Source organism: Pagrus pagrus (assembly GCF_965226575.1).
Source record: "Pagrus pagrus genome assembly, chromosome: 3".
Classification (NCBI taxonomy): Eukaryota; Metazoa; Chordata; class Actinopteri; order Spariformes; family Sparidae; genus Pagrus; species Pagrus pagrus.
Window position 1 is genome coordinate 25,931,898 of NC_140187.1, and position 19,956 is coordinate 25,951,853.

Here is a 19,956-nt window from a genome sequence, read left to right on the forward strand (position 1 = left end):
TCAAGTATTTACAATAAAATGAATTAATTAATGAATAAATGAATGAGTAAGAGCGAACATTAACAGACACACAGTGGGATGTAGCCCACTGCCTTAATGCTAACAGGCAGCATTAAAACATGCAAACATTCCAGTGAGGGGGATTTGAGCTTATTAACATTTATTGCATACGGGGCCCAGTAATGCAAAACCATGCAGCTCCCTGATTGCTCGGCTTTACAGAAAGTGAGCAGATTACTTTTACAGCAAAGTGCCCTTTTCTCTACGTACACTACTCTGGGAATTTTTGGATGCATCCATAATTTGATGTTAAGTGCCTGCTGATGCATTATGCATATTCGATAATGCATTGTGTGCGATCGAGGCGGACCTCGCCTGAGCCTGAAACAGCATGCCGCTCCAGACCACGCACGCAGAAGCCGCGGTGTGGCGTGTTTGCTGATTGAGGCAGCCGCCGTGTTCTCTGCATCACACCTCCTCCGATGTGTCATTCCTCGCGCGCAATTTTCAAAATAGACCTCCGACCAGACAGAAGCTCTAATGTGTCCGACCTGACGATCCTGTATGGCATTTCATAGCTTTATTTTTCGCCACTTTTTTTTCCCCTTTCTTCTTCGAAAAGGTGAACTGAAACGCATGGTCCGTGTTGAGGCTATTTTCCAGGGCTCACAGCTTTCAATTGTTTTCCACCAAGGAATGTCACTTTTTGAAGGCTGCTCTGTGGTGCCGTTCAAAAAAAAACGGCAGCTCTGTGATTTTGAATGGACAATTTAGTTTCTCATTTCGCTATCCGGCTCTCATTTAGAGCGAGCGGTGACCTGTGTCATATGGACACTGGATAGAGGTCAGGCACCGCCAACTGTACTGCAGGGTGCAGTAAAACGCAGAGACGTGCGGCCACACCTGCACGATTGGATGCCGTGGTTGTGTTGGCTTATAATGACACACACACACACACAGCAGCAGAGAAGAATAAAGTAAGAAACAAGAAGTCATAAATAGAAGTTTGCTGACTTTATTTAATGCCCCTCTTTATATGGCCGTGACAGCATATAGTAAATTCTGTACAATATTGTCCCTGGCACTGCTTTACACTATTTCTGGCTTCACCCTCCTGTCATGGAAATAAGATAAGTGGGATGTAAGTGAAGGGACACGAGCCATCTCGCCCCTTTACTGCAGGTTTTTATTTTGATACCGCATTTAAAATGCAATGAAGTCCTCCTCCATACAAATATAACTGCCATGCGCATAAAAGAGTATCCAACAAAGTTCTCCTTACACCTGAAAGACCATAGAAGTAGGTTACATCCTGCATATATTTACCATAATCACCCCCCCACCCCCCACCCCTTCACCATTCGTCTCTGAGGTAACTTCTGAGAACTTTTAATGTGTTTTCTCCAAAGCGTTGTTTTTTAGTTTTTTTCGTTCACCTGACAGCTATTAGTTTTCATCGCCTTTCTGAACTGAACGACCATGTGGGTAATAAAAGCTTGAATTGACATTTAAGCTGTAATGGTTGTATCGCCCCTCCCCTTGCTGGGCTTGAGCTTGGCAGTGGGTCTTCTTGCGGCGGGGCTGAGTCCATGACACGGAGAGTTATATATGCCAGGGCATTACAGAACCCTTCTTAATCCGGTTTGTCACGCTGCTCCCTCTGGACTGGGGTAATTTCATGGTGCTGAACTGGTATTGATAGAGCCTTGGTAAATGAGGCACGCAGCAATCGTTAACTTTAATAACCATAAAGATGTGAGCATTGGAGTCATACAGGCCCACGAGAGGAAACCCATACAGGTGATTAAGAATCGACCAGGGCCGTGGCCAGCAGCACCTCGCATCTCTTATTTGTACTAATGGAATTACCTGTTAAAGATGTCAAGACTATTACCACCGATGGTGCAATCGCTGCACTGTTTTTCCTATTCAGTAAACTGGAGGCTTCTTCCATGTCTCCTTTCATGAAGAAAACATGTTAAAAGCAAAGTGTGTGCTAAGATTTTTAAAGATTTTTAAGATTCTTTCCTTGTTTCTCCTCATTAAAGCGTCACTTCACCAATTTAACATATAAAAGTGTGTTGACGGTACTACTACTTATGTGAAAAAAGTAGCATAAAACCTTTTGTGGCTCCACAGGAAGCTGCATGTGATCTGATAAATTGCCTCCAGTGATGTCATTCAGTGGTTAAGTTGCATTGTGGGTAATATTGGCCTAGCAATGCACTCCTATAACACTGTTGGAGTCATTATGGACATTTTAAAAACAAATGATCAAAATCGATACAGCAGAAGCAGAGATATCGCCTTTTTCATTCCACACATTCTTCTTTTCAAAACCTGGTGCCTACATTACCCACAATGCAACTTCACCACTGAGCAACATCACTGGATGTACCTTCCTCTGGAGAAACAGAAGGCTTTATACCACTTAATCCTACCATTTTTTAACATATGCACTTGTACTCCCCAAGACCTGTGAACACACTTTAACGTGTAAAATTGGCGGAGTTACCCTTTAACCAAACCCATTCATTGTAGGTTTCTGTAAGTTGGACCCACTGTAGTCGAGCAGTATTCAGTATTCTGTGAGACTATCGCTAGATTCAGAAATAAGCCATACCAGCAGAGGGGGAAAAAAACAACATTGATTCTAGTGACTCCAGTATAGCTGGGTCAGTGGTTCCTGTCAGTCAGCCTGAGCTCCAGAGTATCTTTCTCCCATATCCCCTCTCCCCCTCTCCTCCTTCCGCCCTCCCTCCCTCAGGTTTGTGGTAGCTCCAGGCACTACTATAGCTGCTATGTCCACTTGTTTGTCTACTCCCATTACTGTGGGTGATGCTGCCTCAGGAAGAAAGTGAAATCCAGGCCACAGAGGGGGTCAGGGAGAAACCAGCCCGAAGCCTTCGCACTGGCTGAGGTCAGACAACCCATACGGATCACTGCAACAGGGTGCTGATGGGCACTTGATAAACAGTGAATCCACTCCAGCCCCTGATGCAGCGGTGACACACGGGTCAAAAGGTTCTTAGATTGGATAAACAACAGTTAACGATGCCAGAGATTAATTTGTTTGTTGTTCTTGGAGACTGCAGCCAGCACAATAAAGCGTCCCAGAGCTCGCGTTCCTCCCACTTCTTTTTTCGATGCATTTAGATTTGAATGGTGCGAGCTCCTCTGCTCCTTGAGGCTACCTTTTTATTATTCATCGGCGGGAGTCAGCTCTCTGAGAAAGGGCTTCAGAGTGAGAGCAAGTGGCCAGGGCTCAAGCCTTAGTGGACGATTTACTCTCCAGGGCCTGGGGAACTTCAGTAGTCTATGTCCAAACCACAAGAGGAATGGTGTCTGTTTATGCTTTTACCAACAAAGGGCTCTTCCTCATGTATAAGACACTTAGCCAGTGTCCATGTTAACACCTCCAGGTAGTGACATGCGTTACAGCATATCTCTAATGTGGCATATACACAGGAATATGCACTATGCATGCAGGCGCCCTCTCTCAACTTCACACGTCTCCTTCATAGTCCACGAGGCGTGATTCAGGAAGCATTAGCAGCATCATGAAAATATGGCAGTGAGGTCTAATTCTACTCCTCCCAGGGATTCCTCTTCACGCACACTGTTCATATAAGATGCTCCTGTTACAGAAGCAGAGGAATTTGAGCGGTAAATTAGGGTTGTGTAATTTCTGATAAAATATAGAAACCGTATCAGTTGCCAGGAGGAAGGACATGAAAAGTTGTTCCCTGGCACTGCCTCTGAGGCCTCCATTTGGAATCCACTCGGCGGTGCTTTGTAGCATGTTTAAACATTATCCTAAGTAATCAGGGGGAGTGTTCATGAAGTTCCAACTTGATGTTTAAGTAATGAAAAGCTAAATTCTGATGAGCATCATTAAACATATATGCAGTGGGACAGCTGGCCCACAGCCACTTTGATGCCTTTGCTTCTTGAAACAGATCATTAATACCCCGCTTTCCCCCCTCCTCCAATCTGAAAAACTAATCGTGACAAACAGAATAGAGCTTTTTTCATTTTTGGCATATCTGACAACTTTTTAATCAGATTCATTTTACTATGTTTAAAACTGTGCATCACAAGTCATGAAAAAGGGTCATTTTCCATTATGCATGATTTCACAGACAGAAAAGTTGACGGGAGAAAAAAACTCAATAAACAATCTGCTGCTTAATAAAACTTTGTGGGGGCTTGAATTGACTTCTCTGGCACGCAGTACAAAGTAACTTTGTTCGCTTGTAAAAAAAGACATTTGGCTACTGTGAGAGTCTCAGTTTGTCTTCCAAATGTGCATCATTTTCAGCAATAATTTGAAATGCAGCTCTCACTCTGCTTCTTGAATGAGAACGGACTGTCAAATTTACATTTCTTAGCTCGAGGCATGTCTACATTTATTTACCGACAATGGGAACCATAATTCCCGTCGCCACCTGAGATGTGTAAATTGACAATTAGAAGTACTGAGACGGCGGAAAGCTGTCAGTTACAGAGAAGCACTGGAGAACAACAACAAGCCCACTGAAAAGGAGAATTGTGCAGAGAGATGGACTGTGGTTGATGCAGCAGCTGCCTGTCTGGCAAAACAAAACAGGCACTACAGCATGCAGGCGGAAACGTCTCATTTTCACCCGAGTGTGTACTGATTAAGTTGTTATGACGAGTCCTTGAGAAGCTTAAGTTTTCCCGGGTGCTGTGTTCCTTCCCTCGGCCATATGTCATTACTTAATAACTGCAGCAGTGAGAGAAGCAGTGTTAGAGAGAGAGGAGGTGACAGAAATGCTTGCTGATGGCGAGCCAGTGATTACAGCTCTTGGCCACTCTGCATAGATTATAGCTTGTTGTCGCTGAAGCTGAGCCAAGGTGTAGTCAGAAAGTGTTTTGTGTTTGTTTGTGTCTTTGTGTTGACATGTCATGAGCACCTGCATTTATCTCTGTATCAAAAAATTGCCAGACGCAGCAAGATCAGAAAGAAATTGGTTGGCAGTAGAGTGCGTTCTTTGTCACAAAGAAGATAAAAAGAAACTGTCACTTTCATTCCTGTGAGCCGGGAGTCTTTGGTTGAATAAACTGTCATGGGTTTGTTACTCTGACCTTGAGTTTATGTACAAAAATAATGCAGCCCATCATGGTTTGTGTGTTGTTGCTCTTGGTGACCCATCTATCTACAGCAGCAAAACACAAGCCTCCAGCAAGTTAACTTGAGCTAACGAAACACTGTTGAGGGTTAATTAAATCGTGACACCAGCGGTGCTTTAATTTACTGCTAATGCAATCTGAACATTTTCTGCTGCTGTCGCGTTAAAAGCATTAAACTGGTGAAAAACAAGTTGGGGTCTGTTATGAATTAGTCACAGGAAGAGCGTGTGTTTGACTGTGAGTTTAACATTTATCACTATGTTCATCAAAAAATGTTTCGTTTTCAGCATTATTTCACAGCAGATCAGTTTGAAATATTGCAAATATCAGTTTTAGTATCAGAACTGCAGTCTTTGCGGTGTGTTCAAGTGCAGCTTTTTGGCCAGGACACAGGAGACACAAGGCGACGCAATCTTCGGCCCTTCTCGCAGCTAGTTTTTTCATGTCAGTTTGGCATTTCTGGGCCTTTATTCTCGTCACGAGAAGTGAAATGTGACTCCAGCTACTCTGTACTGCGACTGCTGCTAATGCTGCTGCTTTTGTACGGAGCAGACACTTTCAGATTTGTAATTGTAGCGTCAATCAAGTATTGATTAAAAAAAGGAGCAAATGACAGTGGGGGTAGTGGGCAACCTACGGACTAACTCTAAAAGTCACACTATAAACAGACTTAAATACGCAAACCTTGCAACATTAAGGCTACAAAGAACCCATTATACATATACAGTACAACACTCAATTAAAAAAGAGTAACACATAATCTTCTTGTCCTTGAATAAAAGACTACCCTCACTTTTTCAAATGTAATCTCAAGAAAATACTTTAATATGTAAGTGTAAAAGGTAATGAGTGTGCAACATTGCATTTTGTGTCCTTCCTCCGTGTATAAATCTCAAACTCTCAGCTCTCCGTGGAACATACTCTAATATGAAGTATGTCTGGAGCTTCTGTTCGTTCTCTCTATCTATCTCCACATTTTACAGCCTTACCTCATTAACAGCTCCTAATTGGCCGTTGGGCTAAGCTGAAAACAATGAAGCATTGATTTCCTTAAACATAATCACCTCGTCCAGTCATTTAATGGCTGCTGTCACTGTGGGCCGCCGAGAGAAAAATGGCCAGTCAGTGGTCCCATCGATGCCCTTCACCTCCCCTCACCAAAGGCTAGAGTGCACAGCCACCCACTCCATCTTAGCAGGTTGGTTTAACCCCTTTAGCCGCCTGACAGGCTCCAAGCACTACATCCATCACAACCTGCAGTCACGTCTCAAGTTGTTGTAATCCCACACTGCAGTTTAATGCACACACAGCTACTGTTGTGCAGTTCAGCAGAAAGTAAATTATATATACTGGAATACCACAGAGTATTATATGCATTAATGCACAAACAATCTGATATAGGCACAGATGCACACACACAAATGCCGACACAGATAATGGATGGTCATTTACCCGGCCAACTACCTGAATGGGATTACATCTAGTCCAAGTGACCATTTGTCGTCTAAGTGGCTCCTGTGACCGACCCAGTAGAGTCATCGTGAAGCCATTTACTCTGCTCTCTCCTCCACAGACCAGATGGTTCATGGTGATCACGCTAATGTCCACCTGGCTGATGGCTAGACTTCACCCCATGGCTGGTACACACACCATCATGTACTTGTGTACATGTGTGTGTGTCAGGGATAATCCTGAATTCTGATGGCGGTGATTATTACGATGAGCTGTCGCATTCAGTCTGAAGTCTAAAAGTAAAACACAGCAGTGTTCTACAAAAAGGATCACTCCTCCTCTAAATCAGCATCTTTTAAAGCTTCGCCGCACAAACCATGTATCCTTTAAATATACTGATTATTATTTAGAAAATGGTCCCATATTTTTGTACAGTAAATCATTGAATGTGCCTGACGGGCAACAATCCCTTTTCATCTCTTTCAACAGCGACTCAATACTGGCCTCATTTACTGTACGTTGTCATTGTTCTGTTAGTTTAGACTTATTATAATTCAGAAGAAATCTTACGTTTACAGTGCAAATGTAAAGTTATTGAATGTTTTCATGGTTCTGTTTGGACCTCATCTTGAAAAAGCTGTCAAGGTGAATCCTCTTGTATATACTATAACTATAAATACTGCCATATTTCACATGTTTAAGTTAAAATTATGATATAATTTAAACTTGAATAGTTGTATTAAACAGCTATACTAAAATATACTTCAGCTTTTATCTAAAATATGGCCCAGTAGGCAGAATATACCCTTTGTAGAGATGCATTTTCAGTATCAGATAAAAGATGGTTAAAAGTATTTCTAACACACAGTTATTCCAGAATCCATTTTATACCGTTGATGCACTGTTGCCACTGCAGTAACTCCTTCAAAATAATATTTATTGAGCTGTTGGCATGATTTTCACTTCTTTAAGAGTAAAAACAAACTTGAAGAAAAAATACATAACTTTGTGAATATTTTTACAACGGTATGAGTATTTACAGAATATGGTCAGTTTTGGGAGTTGAGTGTCTCGAACTAAAGCTCACAATTTTTAATATTTGATACATAAACTTGCTTCTGTAAGTCCGACTGAGGAAATGAATCCAAAGTCAGATCAGGACAAGTCACATTGTATTCGAGCAAGTGATGTGAATATGACAGGGGTTGTCTTTTGTTGTCCCTTGTCACATGTTTGCTGTTCACAACTCGGTAGTGCTAACCTGCAAATCAGGCACTGAATCTAGCCGAGGGGATTCAACCCAATTCAGTATTCTGTGATGCAACGTAAAGTCCTCACTTATTCAGAGATCTGCTTTGACTTGAAAGCAAGTCTGCAGGTCAGGAAGCTGTCAGTAAAATATTCAACAAGCCAACACATTGTGGGGTTTGGGGTTTTAGCACACTCAAGGGATTTTTCTCCTCACTTTTATAGTCTGTGTTCTGCCTCCTCGTGCCCAGAAATATCCAACAACAAGCGCTGAGAGAGTGACATTAATACTGCACGACAGCACGGTCCAGCAGGACTGCAAATGTTTGCCTTTTAATCCAGGACTCGACGGCCTTTGGTCTGGCTGCGGCAGACATTGATGGGAATGGGAGAAGAAAACTGTTGCCAAACTTGTCGAGGCTGCTGGGAGCTCAGTTCCGTAATTCATGACCCGAGCCATTTCAAACATTTGCACAGCCAACCCAGCTAGAGAAACACACACCGGTTGTTGTCATGCCAGTGGAAGCAAATGCATCCTCTCAGTGCAGCAGGATGTTCTCTTTAGAAGTCGGTTCGGCCGAGTGAAATAAGGCTGAAACAAGATGAAATGTGGCATTTGGTTGTCTTCATTTCTTTGTGCACTCTATCCATTCTGTGGATTGGAGAGAAAAAGTTCTCCTCCCTCTCTTCTCCTCTCCTCTCCTCCCTCTCTTCTCCTCTCCTCTCCTTTCCTCTCCTCTCCTCCCTCTCTTCTCTTCTCCTCTCCTCTCCTCTCCTCTTCTCCTCTCCTCTCCTCTCCTCTCCTCTCCTCCCTCTCTTCTCTTCTCCTCTCCTCTCCTCTCCTCTCCTCTCCTCTCCTCTCCTCTCCTCCCTCTCCTCTCCTCTCCTCTCCTTTCCTCTCCTCTCCTCTCCTCTCCTCCCCTCTCCTCCCTCTCTTCTCTTCTCTTCTCCTCTCCTCTCCTCTCCTCTCCTCTCCTCTCCTCTCCTCTCCTCCCTCTCCTCTCCTCTCCTCCCTCTCCTCTCCTCTCCTCTCCTCTCCTCTCCTCTCCTCCCTCTCCTCTCCTCTCCTCTCCTTTCCTCTCTTCTCCTCTCCTCTCTCTCCTCTCCTCTCCTCTCCTCTCCTCCCTCTCCTCTCCTCTCCTCTCCTTTCCTCTCTTCTCCTCTCCTCTCTCTCCTCTCCTCTCCTCTCCTCCCTCTCCTCTCCTCTCCTCTCCTCTCCTCTCCTCTCCTCTCCTCTCCTTTCCTCTCTTCTCCTCTCATTTCTCTCCTCTCCTCTCCTCTCCTCTCCTCTCCTCTCCTCTCCTCTCCTCCCTCTCCTCTCCTCTCCTCTCCTTTCCTCTCCTCTCCTCTCCTCTCCTCTCCTCCCTCTCCTCTCCTCTCCTCTCCTCTCCTCTCCTCTCCTCTGTCCGGGGATGAGCTCCAGTTTAATTGTTGGACGCTGGTGTCTGTTGCGGTGGCTGTCACGGGAAGATAAAGAGTTTTTCCTGGGGCGTAAGGAAAGGGGAGAGCGGTGATGGAGGGCCTCTCTCCTGCAGCTCCGCTGGCTGCATTAGCCCCACGCTTTATAATTGTGTGAAGGGGGCACTTCCAGTGGCTCCCTCATTACTCACTGGCATGGTCAGTCCCTGGCAGCCAGACACACCTTGTCCTCTAGCTCTCTCGCTCTCTCTGCCCGTCTCCCCTCATTTCAGGATGTCCCTCAGCTCCATCACCCCCTCTCCCTCCCCTGGGCAATCTCCCCTATTGTTATTTTGACCCAGTACCGCCACCGGCACATATCGCCTTCTCTTTTCACAGAATTTGTTTGACATCCTCTTTTGTCAGACCGGGACCTATTGTACAGCGTTTCCTCTGACTGATGTCACCTATTCTTTGGAATTAATGCTTTGGTGCAGTGTAGCCTCAGACTGTATGGGCTCAGTCATGTGACTCAAAGATGTCAGCCATCTCAGTGTTTGAGTGAAACCTGTGACTGCCTGGTCGTCACTGGAGAAGCTTGGACAAAAGATTCATCCTTTTAAATCGTATTGACAGCGTATGGAAGAGATCACGGATGCAAAGGCAGGCACATTAATACATAACGAGTGCATGATGTGATCTTCATCATGGACTGATTGGTATGGAGTGAGGACAGCCATCACTGAGTGCGAGGCAATTAGATGACATAATTGAGATGCCTAGAGGGCCAATTTGTTACACATACTAGCAGTGGAAGTGCCCACTGATTGTACTGCAGCGTGGCTCACATGGTTTGATGGTCGAGCTTCCTGAAGCCTATCTTTCAATCACATTACTGCTGCTTTTTGCTTTTTCTGTTGATAAAAAAAACTATGAAACCTTTCCATGTAGTTGCTTGAGTTCATGTCAGTTTTCTGTTAATCTCTCTGTGTCATGTACTGACCGTCTGTGTCTGTGTCTGTCTGCAGAGGGAGGTACGTGTGAGGTGATCGCGGCCCACCGATGCTGTAACAAGAATCGCATTGAGGAGCGTTCCCAGACAGTCAAGTGCTCCTGTTTACCGGGGAAAGTTGCCGGGACGACACGCAACAAACCCTCCTGTGTGGATGGTGAGTCAGTCTGAGTGTTTTCACGTTGTGCATTTATTACTGGAGGCTCTAGTAAGTCCATATCTGTTTGATACCAGTTGTACCAAGGCCTCTAACACTGAGAATTATGAACAGATTGCATCCAATATGCCCACATTCAGTGGCAACAAAGAAGGAGTGTCCTATATAGAGTGGCTTTGGCTTTCATGCAGGAGGCCGGAGTGTGCCTCTTGTTTCAAACCTGCAATCAGCATTAATGTAAATCTGTTATCTTTTCCTAACCTCAGTGGTTTTGTTGCCAAACCTTGAGATCTTGTACAACTTACTTGCCATAATTACAATCTTTCCATAACCTTGTCCTTACTGTAGTTGCAAGGCATAGATATTATTGAAAGAAAGAGTTTAATGACATTGGCCTTGCATGTAAATAAACAAAAGTTTAAGTTCTGTAATCCAGGGTTTTGCACAGTCATCATCATTAATGTTTTTTCTGGCAATAGGTTTGGTTTTCCAGTTTAGTAACAAAGTTTAAGAAAAATAGTTTTCATGTCAAAATTAATAATAGAAACGACACTGTCATGAAACAAAAAAAAAAGGATATTACATTGCAATAAAAGTTCATCCAAATAATAATAATGTATTAGCTAAATTATATTAAATCAGAATGCAGTTCTGAAAACTCTGCAAGAAATAGAGAATAATTGCATATTAACACACTGAGGTCACTGCATATTTCTGCTGAGTTCAGTCACTTATAGTATAACTTTGTATAACCCTACATGCATTATTGAATTATTACATAACAGATTCCTCAGAGATTCATCCTGCCTAAGTGCAGCTATCCACGTGATATATGTGGTATAGATTAATATTACCTCTAAGCATGTCAGCTGCCTGATCGGTAATGAGCATGTGCAACTCTCAACAGAGACGAGATAGAAGCAAACGTCTCACCCTGTAGCAACTTCCATTATCGGCTCCTGAAGAAAGCGATGTGTCCAATTCAGGATGTTGTTGACGGAGACTTTTTAAAGCAATTCGAATTGTCTTCTGGATGTGTTCTGACCTATTGCTTTCTACTGTTCCCTGTTTTTCCGGTGTGATTGTGATGAAAAATGTGACACACAACGGGGAAAAAAACACAGAAAGGCAAACTCGTCTCCTGATGCCTACTTTTAGCAGGTTTACCCACATTTGAAAAAGCAGAATATACTGGCTTATTTTGCTGTACAAGTGGTCTTAAAGTATAAAAATACAAGTAAAATCCTATGTTCAAACTCTTGCTGAGGTTAAACTAATTAGCTTCAAATCTAGTCATGATAAGGGGACAGCTCATGACACAGAATGGCTCAGTTCAGAATAAAATATATTATATGATAGGATTATAATTATTGATGGGTTATGTGTACATCACTTTAATCGTGCAGCTGATAAATGTTGAACTAATTTTAATTACTTTATATACTGCTGTGACTTATATCTATGATAATATATCATGATTTATATTTTTCAGTCTAAATCTGAAAAATAAGTAAGTAAAGCTGTCAAATACGTGTAGTGGAGTTAAAGCACAATATGTAGTGGAGTAGAAGAAGAAGGTAGCATTAAATAGAAATACTGAATCAAACTACAAGTAGCTCAACGCTGTTCTTCAGTACTGTGAGTAAATGTACTCAGTTACTTCCACGTCATCAGCTATGAGTGCATTTATTGAAAAATACTAATTCTTCTTATTCCTTAATAAACACCTCGGACTGAGCTCTACATCATATTCCAATATAACTTTCTCTACCGTGACGTTTCTCATAATAAAAAAACATTGAAACATTGAACCCAGTGGTGCCGTGTTGCTGGGCATCATGGGAGATGATCCAGTTGGGCTGTTGAACACCTGAGTGGGGAGCACGTTGCAGATAACATTGCCTACGGCAGCTCAGGCTGATGGAAATGAATAACTAATAAACACAAGTCAGGGAAGCTCCAGGCTAGTGCACCTGAATTACCTCAGCTGAGAAAAACAATCAGGCGCAGGCAGCTCCATCGAGGGGGCGAAAAAAAGCCGACAGGAAGTCACAAGTCTACTGAGACAGAACTGCGATGCCCCCTTCGCTCCACGGAGCTCATTTACTGCTCCTCAGTCTCGATCTTTTCACCCCCACCTTCGGCAGCGATCAAAGTCATCTCTCTGACTGCCCTCTCGCAAAGAAATGACACCAAAATATCTTCATTTTGAGGGATGTTACATGAAGGGCCAGACAGTGGGTTTCACGAGGTTGGTTAGCCATAGCTGACACTCAAGAAGATCCTAGAATAAGGATTAGATGTGAGCCGTGTATAACACATAAGAACTTTTTCTGGGTTTAATGAAAACTTAGCCAGAATCTGTAAAACTTTGCAGTGATCAGTGGATTTTTCCCTTGAGACATTTTGTTCAAGAAACGGATGTTTGCCCTATGGTTGGAGGCAACACCTGAATGAAACATTTGCCGATCTGACCTTGAGATGCAGCTGTTTTAGTAGAGTGTGTTGTCCTTGTTCGGAGAGGAGCACGACCAGACACTCCTCCGCAGCACCCAGCAGACAAGAGACTTTGGAATCTTTTTATATTCATTCAGATCGTGTCTTTTTCACTAAACTCGGCATAGACAGACCTAATAAAGTCCTTGAAAACCTTAACAGCAGACTGAGACATTTCCTTGCCAACAAATAAAACGGACAACTCAGTCCTTAAGATAAAAAAAAACATGTAAAAATAGATAAGGAAGAGATAAGGAAATCAATGGACAGAGATAAACCATGTGCAAATCAAAAACTGAATGTGAGACGTCGTTAACACTTCATGCCTCTATGCTTCAGGCTCCCGCACTGAGAAAGTCCTTGCTGTAGTGTATTGATTAAACAAAGGCAATGGTGACAAAAATGGAAACGACAAGTCACTGAGCAGCAAGCCACACTACTGAGCACCAACACTGAAAGAGTCAAGGAAGTATTTCACTGCTCGAAAGATGGCCTTTTCATAAAACCTGTCTATGCAGTTGAACGCACAATATTTTTAAATGAGTGCTTTTTGGACCAGAGGAAACAGGGGGAAAAGGGCTGTCTCATTTTTTTAAAGGTAGAAAATCTACAACTACCAGAATGCACCACATCACACAGCACAAAATGAATGTAAAGAAAACAAGAACAAGAAAAAAATTGGCAATTTAATTGGAAAATGACTTAATACTCGTGTTTATACTGTTTTCTGTTGAAAAAGAATGGTAGCTTCACTCTATCTAATGTAGCTGTTTTACCAGTAAGTTGCTGAATCTCAAAAGGTGTCCTGATTATTTGAGGCATAAAAGACACATAAACTAGTAAATAACAAGATGAATAATCTCAAATCTAATATTTTACATCCTTGCAAGCACAGAAATGTTTTAAGTCCACCAGACCAATAAAATTGGTTTTGCTCATTCATGTCGAAACAGGAAACAATATGACGGCTGGCTGGTAGCAAACAATCTCATATTACATCACAATAAGATGTAGTGTTTCTGAAACATTTCAGGTGAGAAATAGGCTATGCAGTCAAAGAAACCTGGTTTTTATTTGATCACCACTGCCTCATTTTACAGTGTGGTTTGAGTTTAATAGAGAAAGAGGTGTGTCTCTCTATGTCTCTCAATCTACTTCTATCCAAGCACAATCTGAGTTTAAACAACAGCCCTATGTCCAGCACAAGTCCACCAGATGATGCAAAGTCAGCTTTGCGGGGGGAGGCTCTGGATGCAGGCAATGTGGAGGACAGCTTACCATTTGTTCAACTGCATACACTACCCACTGTGTAATGATTCAAATCAGGCTGAAAATTGGCTTTTGTTTCATTCCCTTTCAGGTAAACTCTCCTCGCAATAATCTTATTCCCTTTATTTGGGGCCTTCGCCTCCTCTGTTGGATAATTTTCACCTGCTTGAAAGCGAATCAGGCTGTGTTATTTATTTAACACTGAAACCACCACGGGATGAGGGCTGAAGGGCAGACGAAATGATTATGTGATTATTCATAAGAGCTAATTTGTAGTCGGAAGTGCCACGCATTGCAAACACGGCATTTAATTAAAGGATCTTTTTTGTTAAGTGTGGAAATAAGTGGACACTGGAGGGGTTGGAGCGCCCCGTCCGAGCGTTTGGATTATTTAGGAGGGCTAAAGTTGCAAGTGTTTGTCAACCGGGCCCTGCAGGCTGCCGTAGCACTGTGTGAGGGATTATAGACTGGCGGAGTCAGTGGTCTGTCCCCTCAGCAGCACAGCGGCCTGGCCCAGATGGAGCTTTCTCCCCAGGTCCCGGCGTTATTAATGTTCCGTCCAGATGAGAAACGATGCCGCAGCCCTGCTCATCTCGCTGCCCCCCTGGGGGACACCTGCCGCCACTGTACCATACACAGGTTATGTTCCCACAAAAAATAATAATAGAAAAAAAAAAATCATAAAGAATAGCCAGCGCTCTGATAGAACAAATCAGAAATACATCTTCAGAGGTCGTTTGGTTTGGACACACATACAGAGCCCGGAGGAGGGAGCACTCCTTTATCTTTGGCCAAATTTGCAGAAACAGGCAGTCTCCCTGATGTGGTATATTATCGGTCATTAGCTTCAAACTCCAACATCAAAGCGCACAGTGAAGATCACTCCCCATTGTCGAATGTTTACCACCTCATGAATACGTGGCACGTGTGGGGTTGTTTCAGTTGCTATTGATAACTGTTAGGGGTTGTTATTAATATATGGGGATGTGACGACAGCTTGTGTAGGGAGGTGTCATGCTCAGTGGGGGTCTGCTGTCAGATTATCCCCGTAGTGGGAATTGATTATTAGCTTTGACAAGGAGAACTATGTCCCAGTTATGTCAGGGCCAACGAGGCTCTTAGTGAAGAACATCCCTTTTAACAAGTCAAACGCTCGGATCTCTCCAGCCTCGCCGGGCCGATCACATGCGCTCAGATTAGGCGCTCATCACTGCACCACTGCCTTCATCCCAGTGTGCGAGACATGTAAGCCCTCAGCCACAGCGCCGACACACACACATACTGTACATATGCGCTCATTTGCTCCACACATGCACGCAGATGCCCTAATGTGCACACATGCTACCACTTTGTGTTGTCATGTAGCTGCTGTAGCAGTAAACTCCTTCAACAAGAGATGCACGCAGATGCCCGCCCGTCGCTGATCACTGATGGGGAATGAACCCTTCTGTTTGGCTGCAGGCGCATATAGCTGAGCATGACAGGTTGTCATGGTACATTTGAGATACATCCAGGGGGGAGACACATGGACGCTACTTGAGGGGGGGGGGACAAGAAGCGCAGCAGTACTTTCACACAAATTACTGGTCAAACAGTACAGAGTATCATAAACAAGATGGAGTTTGACAGTCTTTAAAATCTAATAGTGCCATTACATTAGCGGGGATGTAGTTTATCAAACAAAGTGCTTCCTTATTGGCCAACCTTGTCCTTGAAGGTGTTTTGTAAGAGCTTACTCATTAGTTTAATTGCTTGCATGGATAGCAAAGTCCAAACTGGTGACACCCAAGAACAGCTAAGCGAACATCTCACCCTCCTGTTATAAAACCTCCTCCAGTCTCTCTTTCTGCTCTCATATTGTTTCGTAGCCCTCTGCTACTGTGTGTGGTTGGCACATAACAGGCAGGTAGATACTGCCTGAGGGGATGGACAGAAGGAGCACATCACACTGTACGATAACTCGTTTCTCTTACTGACAGACACACACTAAGGCAGACGTAAGGAGGGACTAACAAACAGCAAAAATCCTCCTGGGTCAAAAAACATGTTCGTGTCTTCGTAGAAGTTGTAGATAATGACTGTGAAGCTGGGTTTCTCTCCTCCGTCTTTGTCACATCCCACTGAGCTCTCACCGCAGTGACGATGTGATTAGACTCGAAACCTTTAACCTGCCAGGAGAGCATCTGATCCTAAGCTGGAGTTGAAATGTCTCCTTAGTTTCTCCCCTTTTCGCTCTCTTTTAAGAGTAACATATCTCCTTTCTGCTCTCACCACTGGAGTAACAAGTCTGCTGTTGTGCTGAGAGAGAAGTAAAGAAGCATAAGGCAGATCTATGTCAGCTGTCAGCTTTCGTAAATCCTTTTTGTGCCCACATAAAGCAAAGGAAATAACCACACAACAAAAGGAGGCATTGTTCTTCCATTAATAGGCAACACGAACACACACACACACGCACACACACCTACTCCACGGGCGCAAAGTTACGCTCACTTATTGATGCTCCAAGTGCACAGACACACTCACACAGGAATAGTAGCATCAAATGAAACATTCAGATTCAGCAGAGCTTTTATTGTAACTGTACATTCCTGTTTTACCTAGATGAATCTGTGGTCCTGCATAGCAAGAGACCCTTTCTGTGGCGTTTCCAAGAATTAATTTAAATTCAAGAGCCAAAGTCAAAGTAATCAAATGAGAAATAAAGCAAATTCTTCTTCAGGTCTTGCGGGTGCCGGGGAGTCCATTTCAGATTCAGAAATTTCAGAAAAGCTGTGTGATTAGAAAGCCAAGCGATATTTTTTGAATAGCTAATCAAACCCCAGCTCTCTCTTTTCTGAGGGGGGCAAAGATTAATGCCGAATAATAACTCTGTGAAGCTGACCTCGAGTTCAGGGGTCCGAGTCTCAGTCCCGCTGTAATTATACACTTGCTTCATTTGCCTCTTGCTCCTGTGACCCTTTCAATACTTTACTGCTGTTGCAGTACCCCGCGCCTTTGTCTCATTAAGATGGAAATGTTTTGTTTTTTAATCAGGCAGTTCACTGTAACTCTTTTTGCTTTAGTTCGTGATTATGTGAATGAAGGACTGATTGAGGGGCCGTTTTGTTTGCTTAATAACTGAGTAATCAGTTCACTTGCAGAGCAGTGACGTAAACTGATCAGGTAAGGAGGAAGAGACAGAAGTCTTTCTGGTGGTAGAAAAGCAGTGCCGCATGTTTAAGGGGCAGGGGCGGAAACAATAAACAGGGCACCAGCGCGCAGAAAGTCGTGATACATTTCACCCTGGAGGGCACTTTCTCACATTTTACTTTGTCATGTTTTGTCCACCACAGGGGCATCCAAGAGGGCACTTTCTCCGTGCTTTTTCAGACACTGGGGCACCTAAGGGGGCCGAGTGCCTGAATGAGTCAGTGAAAGAATAGAGGTGAAACTGGTTGTTTCAGGAAGCATCACTCCCCCACCCCAAACTGTAAATTTAATCCAACAGAATGGTTTGAGAATTTAAAGCCAAATTGCTTTCTGCTCCAGATCTTGACTGAAGGCAACTAATTTAAGTGATTCACCGAAAGAACAGTCACCACGGCTGACATCATCAGAAAGCCATCGTTTTGCCATGATTAATTTAAGTCCACCGAGTGCTGCGCAGGCCACTTCAAGTTAAGAAACATTAACTATTCATCGAGCCCACAGACACGTATTCACATTTTGACACCGACGGAAATCATTTCTCTGCCTCATCCGTCAAGGTGTTCAAACATTCTGCTACCTGGCAGGGACGTGTCAGCGAGTTCAATCCATCACACGGGGCCGCTCACCAGAGATCTGACAGATGCACTTGTAAAAGGTCCATCGCTTCATGTTTTTCAATCCATTCAAGTCCCAATCTAGGTTGTTTGTCCATCAAAGCTAAAGACTCCAGCCTGCTGCATGGCCAACATCTTGAATCAAACACTTCCAGTCCTTGTTTGCTGATTATTCCAAGCCCATCTGTCATCTTTGACAGTGTGCAGCAGCTACTTTATGTTAACGCGTGAGGATTGTGTTAATTGGTGTTGATGCCTTAAATCACGTTGAAGGCTTTCAACTCGTAAACAGATGGATCTGGAAATTAATAGTCAGCCCAGAAGGGGTAGTTGGGACAGTGGTCAGTTTACAGCCTGCCTCCCTCCTCCTCTCGCACTCCACAGCAGACACAGAGGATGAGTAAAGTTTGCTGATGTTGGAACAAAGGTTATACCCTCCATGCTGACGGCTGCACTGGGAGTAGTTAAAGTAAAACGACTGTTGGAGGTCAGCGGTCACCAGAGAGTGATGCATGGATCCCAGCCCAGAGATGGCTCTTCTCCAGTGGTCAAGGTCAGAGCCAGACGCCCTGGCCCGAGTACAGCCACAGACATGAAGTGTGTGTGTTCACATCAGGCCCGACTCTGTCTGTCTGTGTTTTATCCTCGAGGCATTCAGACCAGACATGTCGTTTACAGTGCGTTGCCAGGTTTTGCTTGTCGTCCACATGTGCTGACTGAAATAGATTTTTGAGGCAAAGATCAAATTTGAACATGAATATTTATAAGACGCGTTTCATAGTCGCTGCTCATTAAAGTTTTACTCTCCCTTTAGTACAAGACGAGGAGCTGTCAAGATGTTAATTAGGGTTGTGCATAAGTGCATTTTTTTAAAAGTTGGCGGATCATCCTGCCTGAGCTTTATTAACATTATAGTGTTTTTTCTGTCTTTCCTTTTGAACACAGACCTGAAGCCTTGCTCTGGTTTATAATTTCTGCATGGTGACATGTTTTTCGGGCTTACACACTGCCAGTGTTATGAAGGCTACTGAGGCTCAGCCTCAAGAGCCACAGTGTCCACCGCTTTTAAAAAGCTGTAATGAGGCGACTTCATTGTTTTGCATTGCAGACATTTTTATTTATTTTTGTAAAAATACAATGCTTTGAAACATAATTTGTTTTATTTTTTTGGAAGGACAAACACGTTAAAATACCTTGTTAGCTCCAATGTTACTGTAATTACATCTACTCCTTCTCTCTGAATCTATGTAATGTTGTGTTTTTATATATTTTTTATTAAATATGTTTCACAAGTTAAACTATTAGACTACCACTAAGGCTGCAGGCAAATCAGATTTGTTTCTCAAATCAGGTCTGAAAGACAGAGTGTCCATGCTGTTATTTAGTGATCTCAGACTGGATTTTTGTATCCAGACAACACCAACCAATCTGCATGGGTTGCTGTGGTAACAACGTGGGCGTCAGTCCCTACGTACACCGGTGACGTTGCTTTCCAACAGGGAAGCATGACAAATGTCGCTCTCCAATCACACTGTCAAGTCGTGGAGCAGACAGTTTATTTCAGAGTGACTGTCCACAGACTGTTGTTCTGTGTGTTGTCCTCGGCTCCGCTGCTAGCAACATGGATTCTGCTCTGCCGCACTGATGTATTCAGTCTGGATTTGATGTTGCCGTTGTGTGTCGCGCGACACAAAAGACATCTTAAAATCCAATATCAGCAGCAAGAGCATCCAGACTGACTGAGACACATCTGTGGAAATCTGATCACATTTCAAACAACGTCCAAATGCAGTTTGGATCTGATTTGCAAAGATTGCATTTCATGTGGTTTTTGTTGTCCAGACTTTCTAAATTCAATCTGGATATGACCTTGATGTGCCAACAAATGCATTTTGGGTTGGCAGTCTGAATATTCACACAATAGACACAAGATGCCTTCTGCTTCACTTTAAAGTTCATTCTCATTG

The 19,956-nt window shown here is 43.4% G+C and overlaps 1 protein-coding gene across 4 annotated transcripts in view; it reads left to right on the forward strand.

Moving 5' to 3' along the window:
• tafa1b (TAFA chemokine like family member 1b) overlaps positions 1–19,956 on the forward strand; it is a 121,342-nt gene that overhangs the window by 87,483 nt on the left and 13,903 nt on the right. For all 4 annotated transcript variants that reach the window (XR_014622328.1, XR_014622329.1, XM_084349390.1 and 1 more), the window contains exon 3: positions 10,281–10,421. Coding sequence is in view for 2 of the 4 variants with exons in the window: in XM_084349390.1 (XP_084205516.1) it covers positions 10,281–10,421 (141 nt within the window). In the remaining 2 variants the exon portion in view is untranslated. The remainder of the gene's footprint in view (positions 1–10,280; positions 10,422–19,956) is intronic.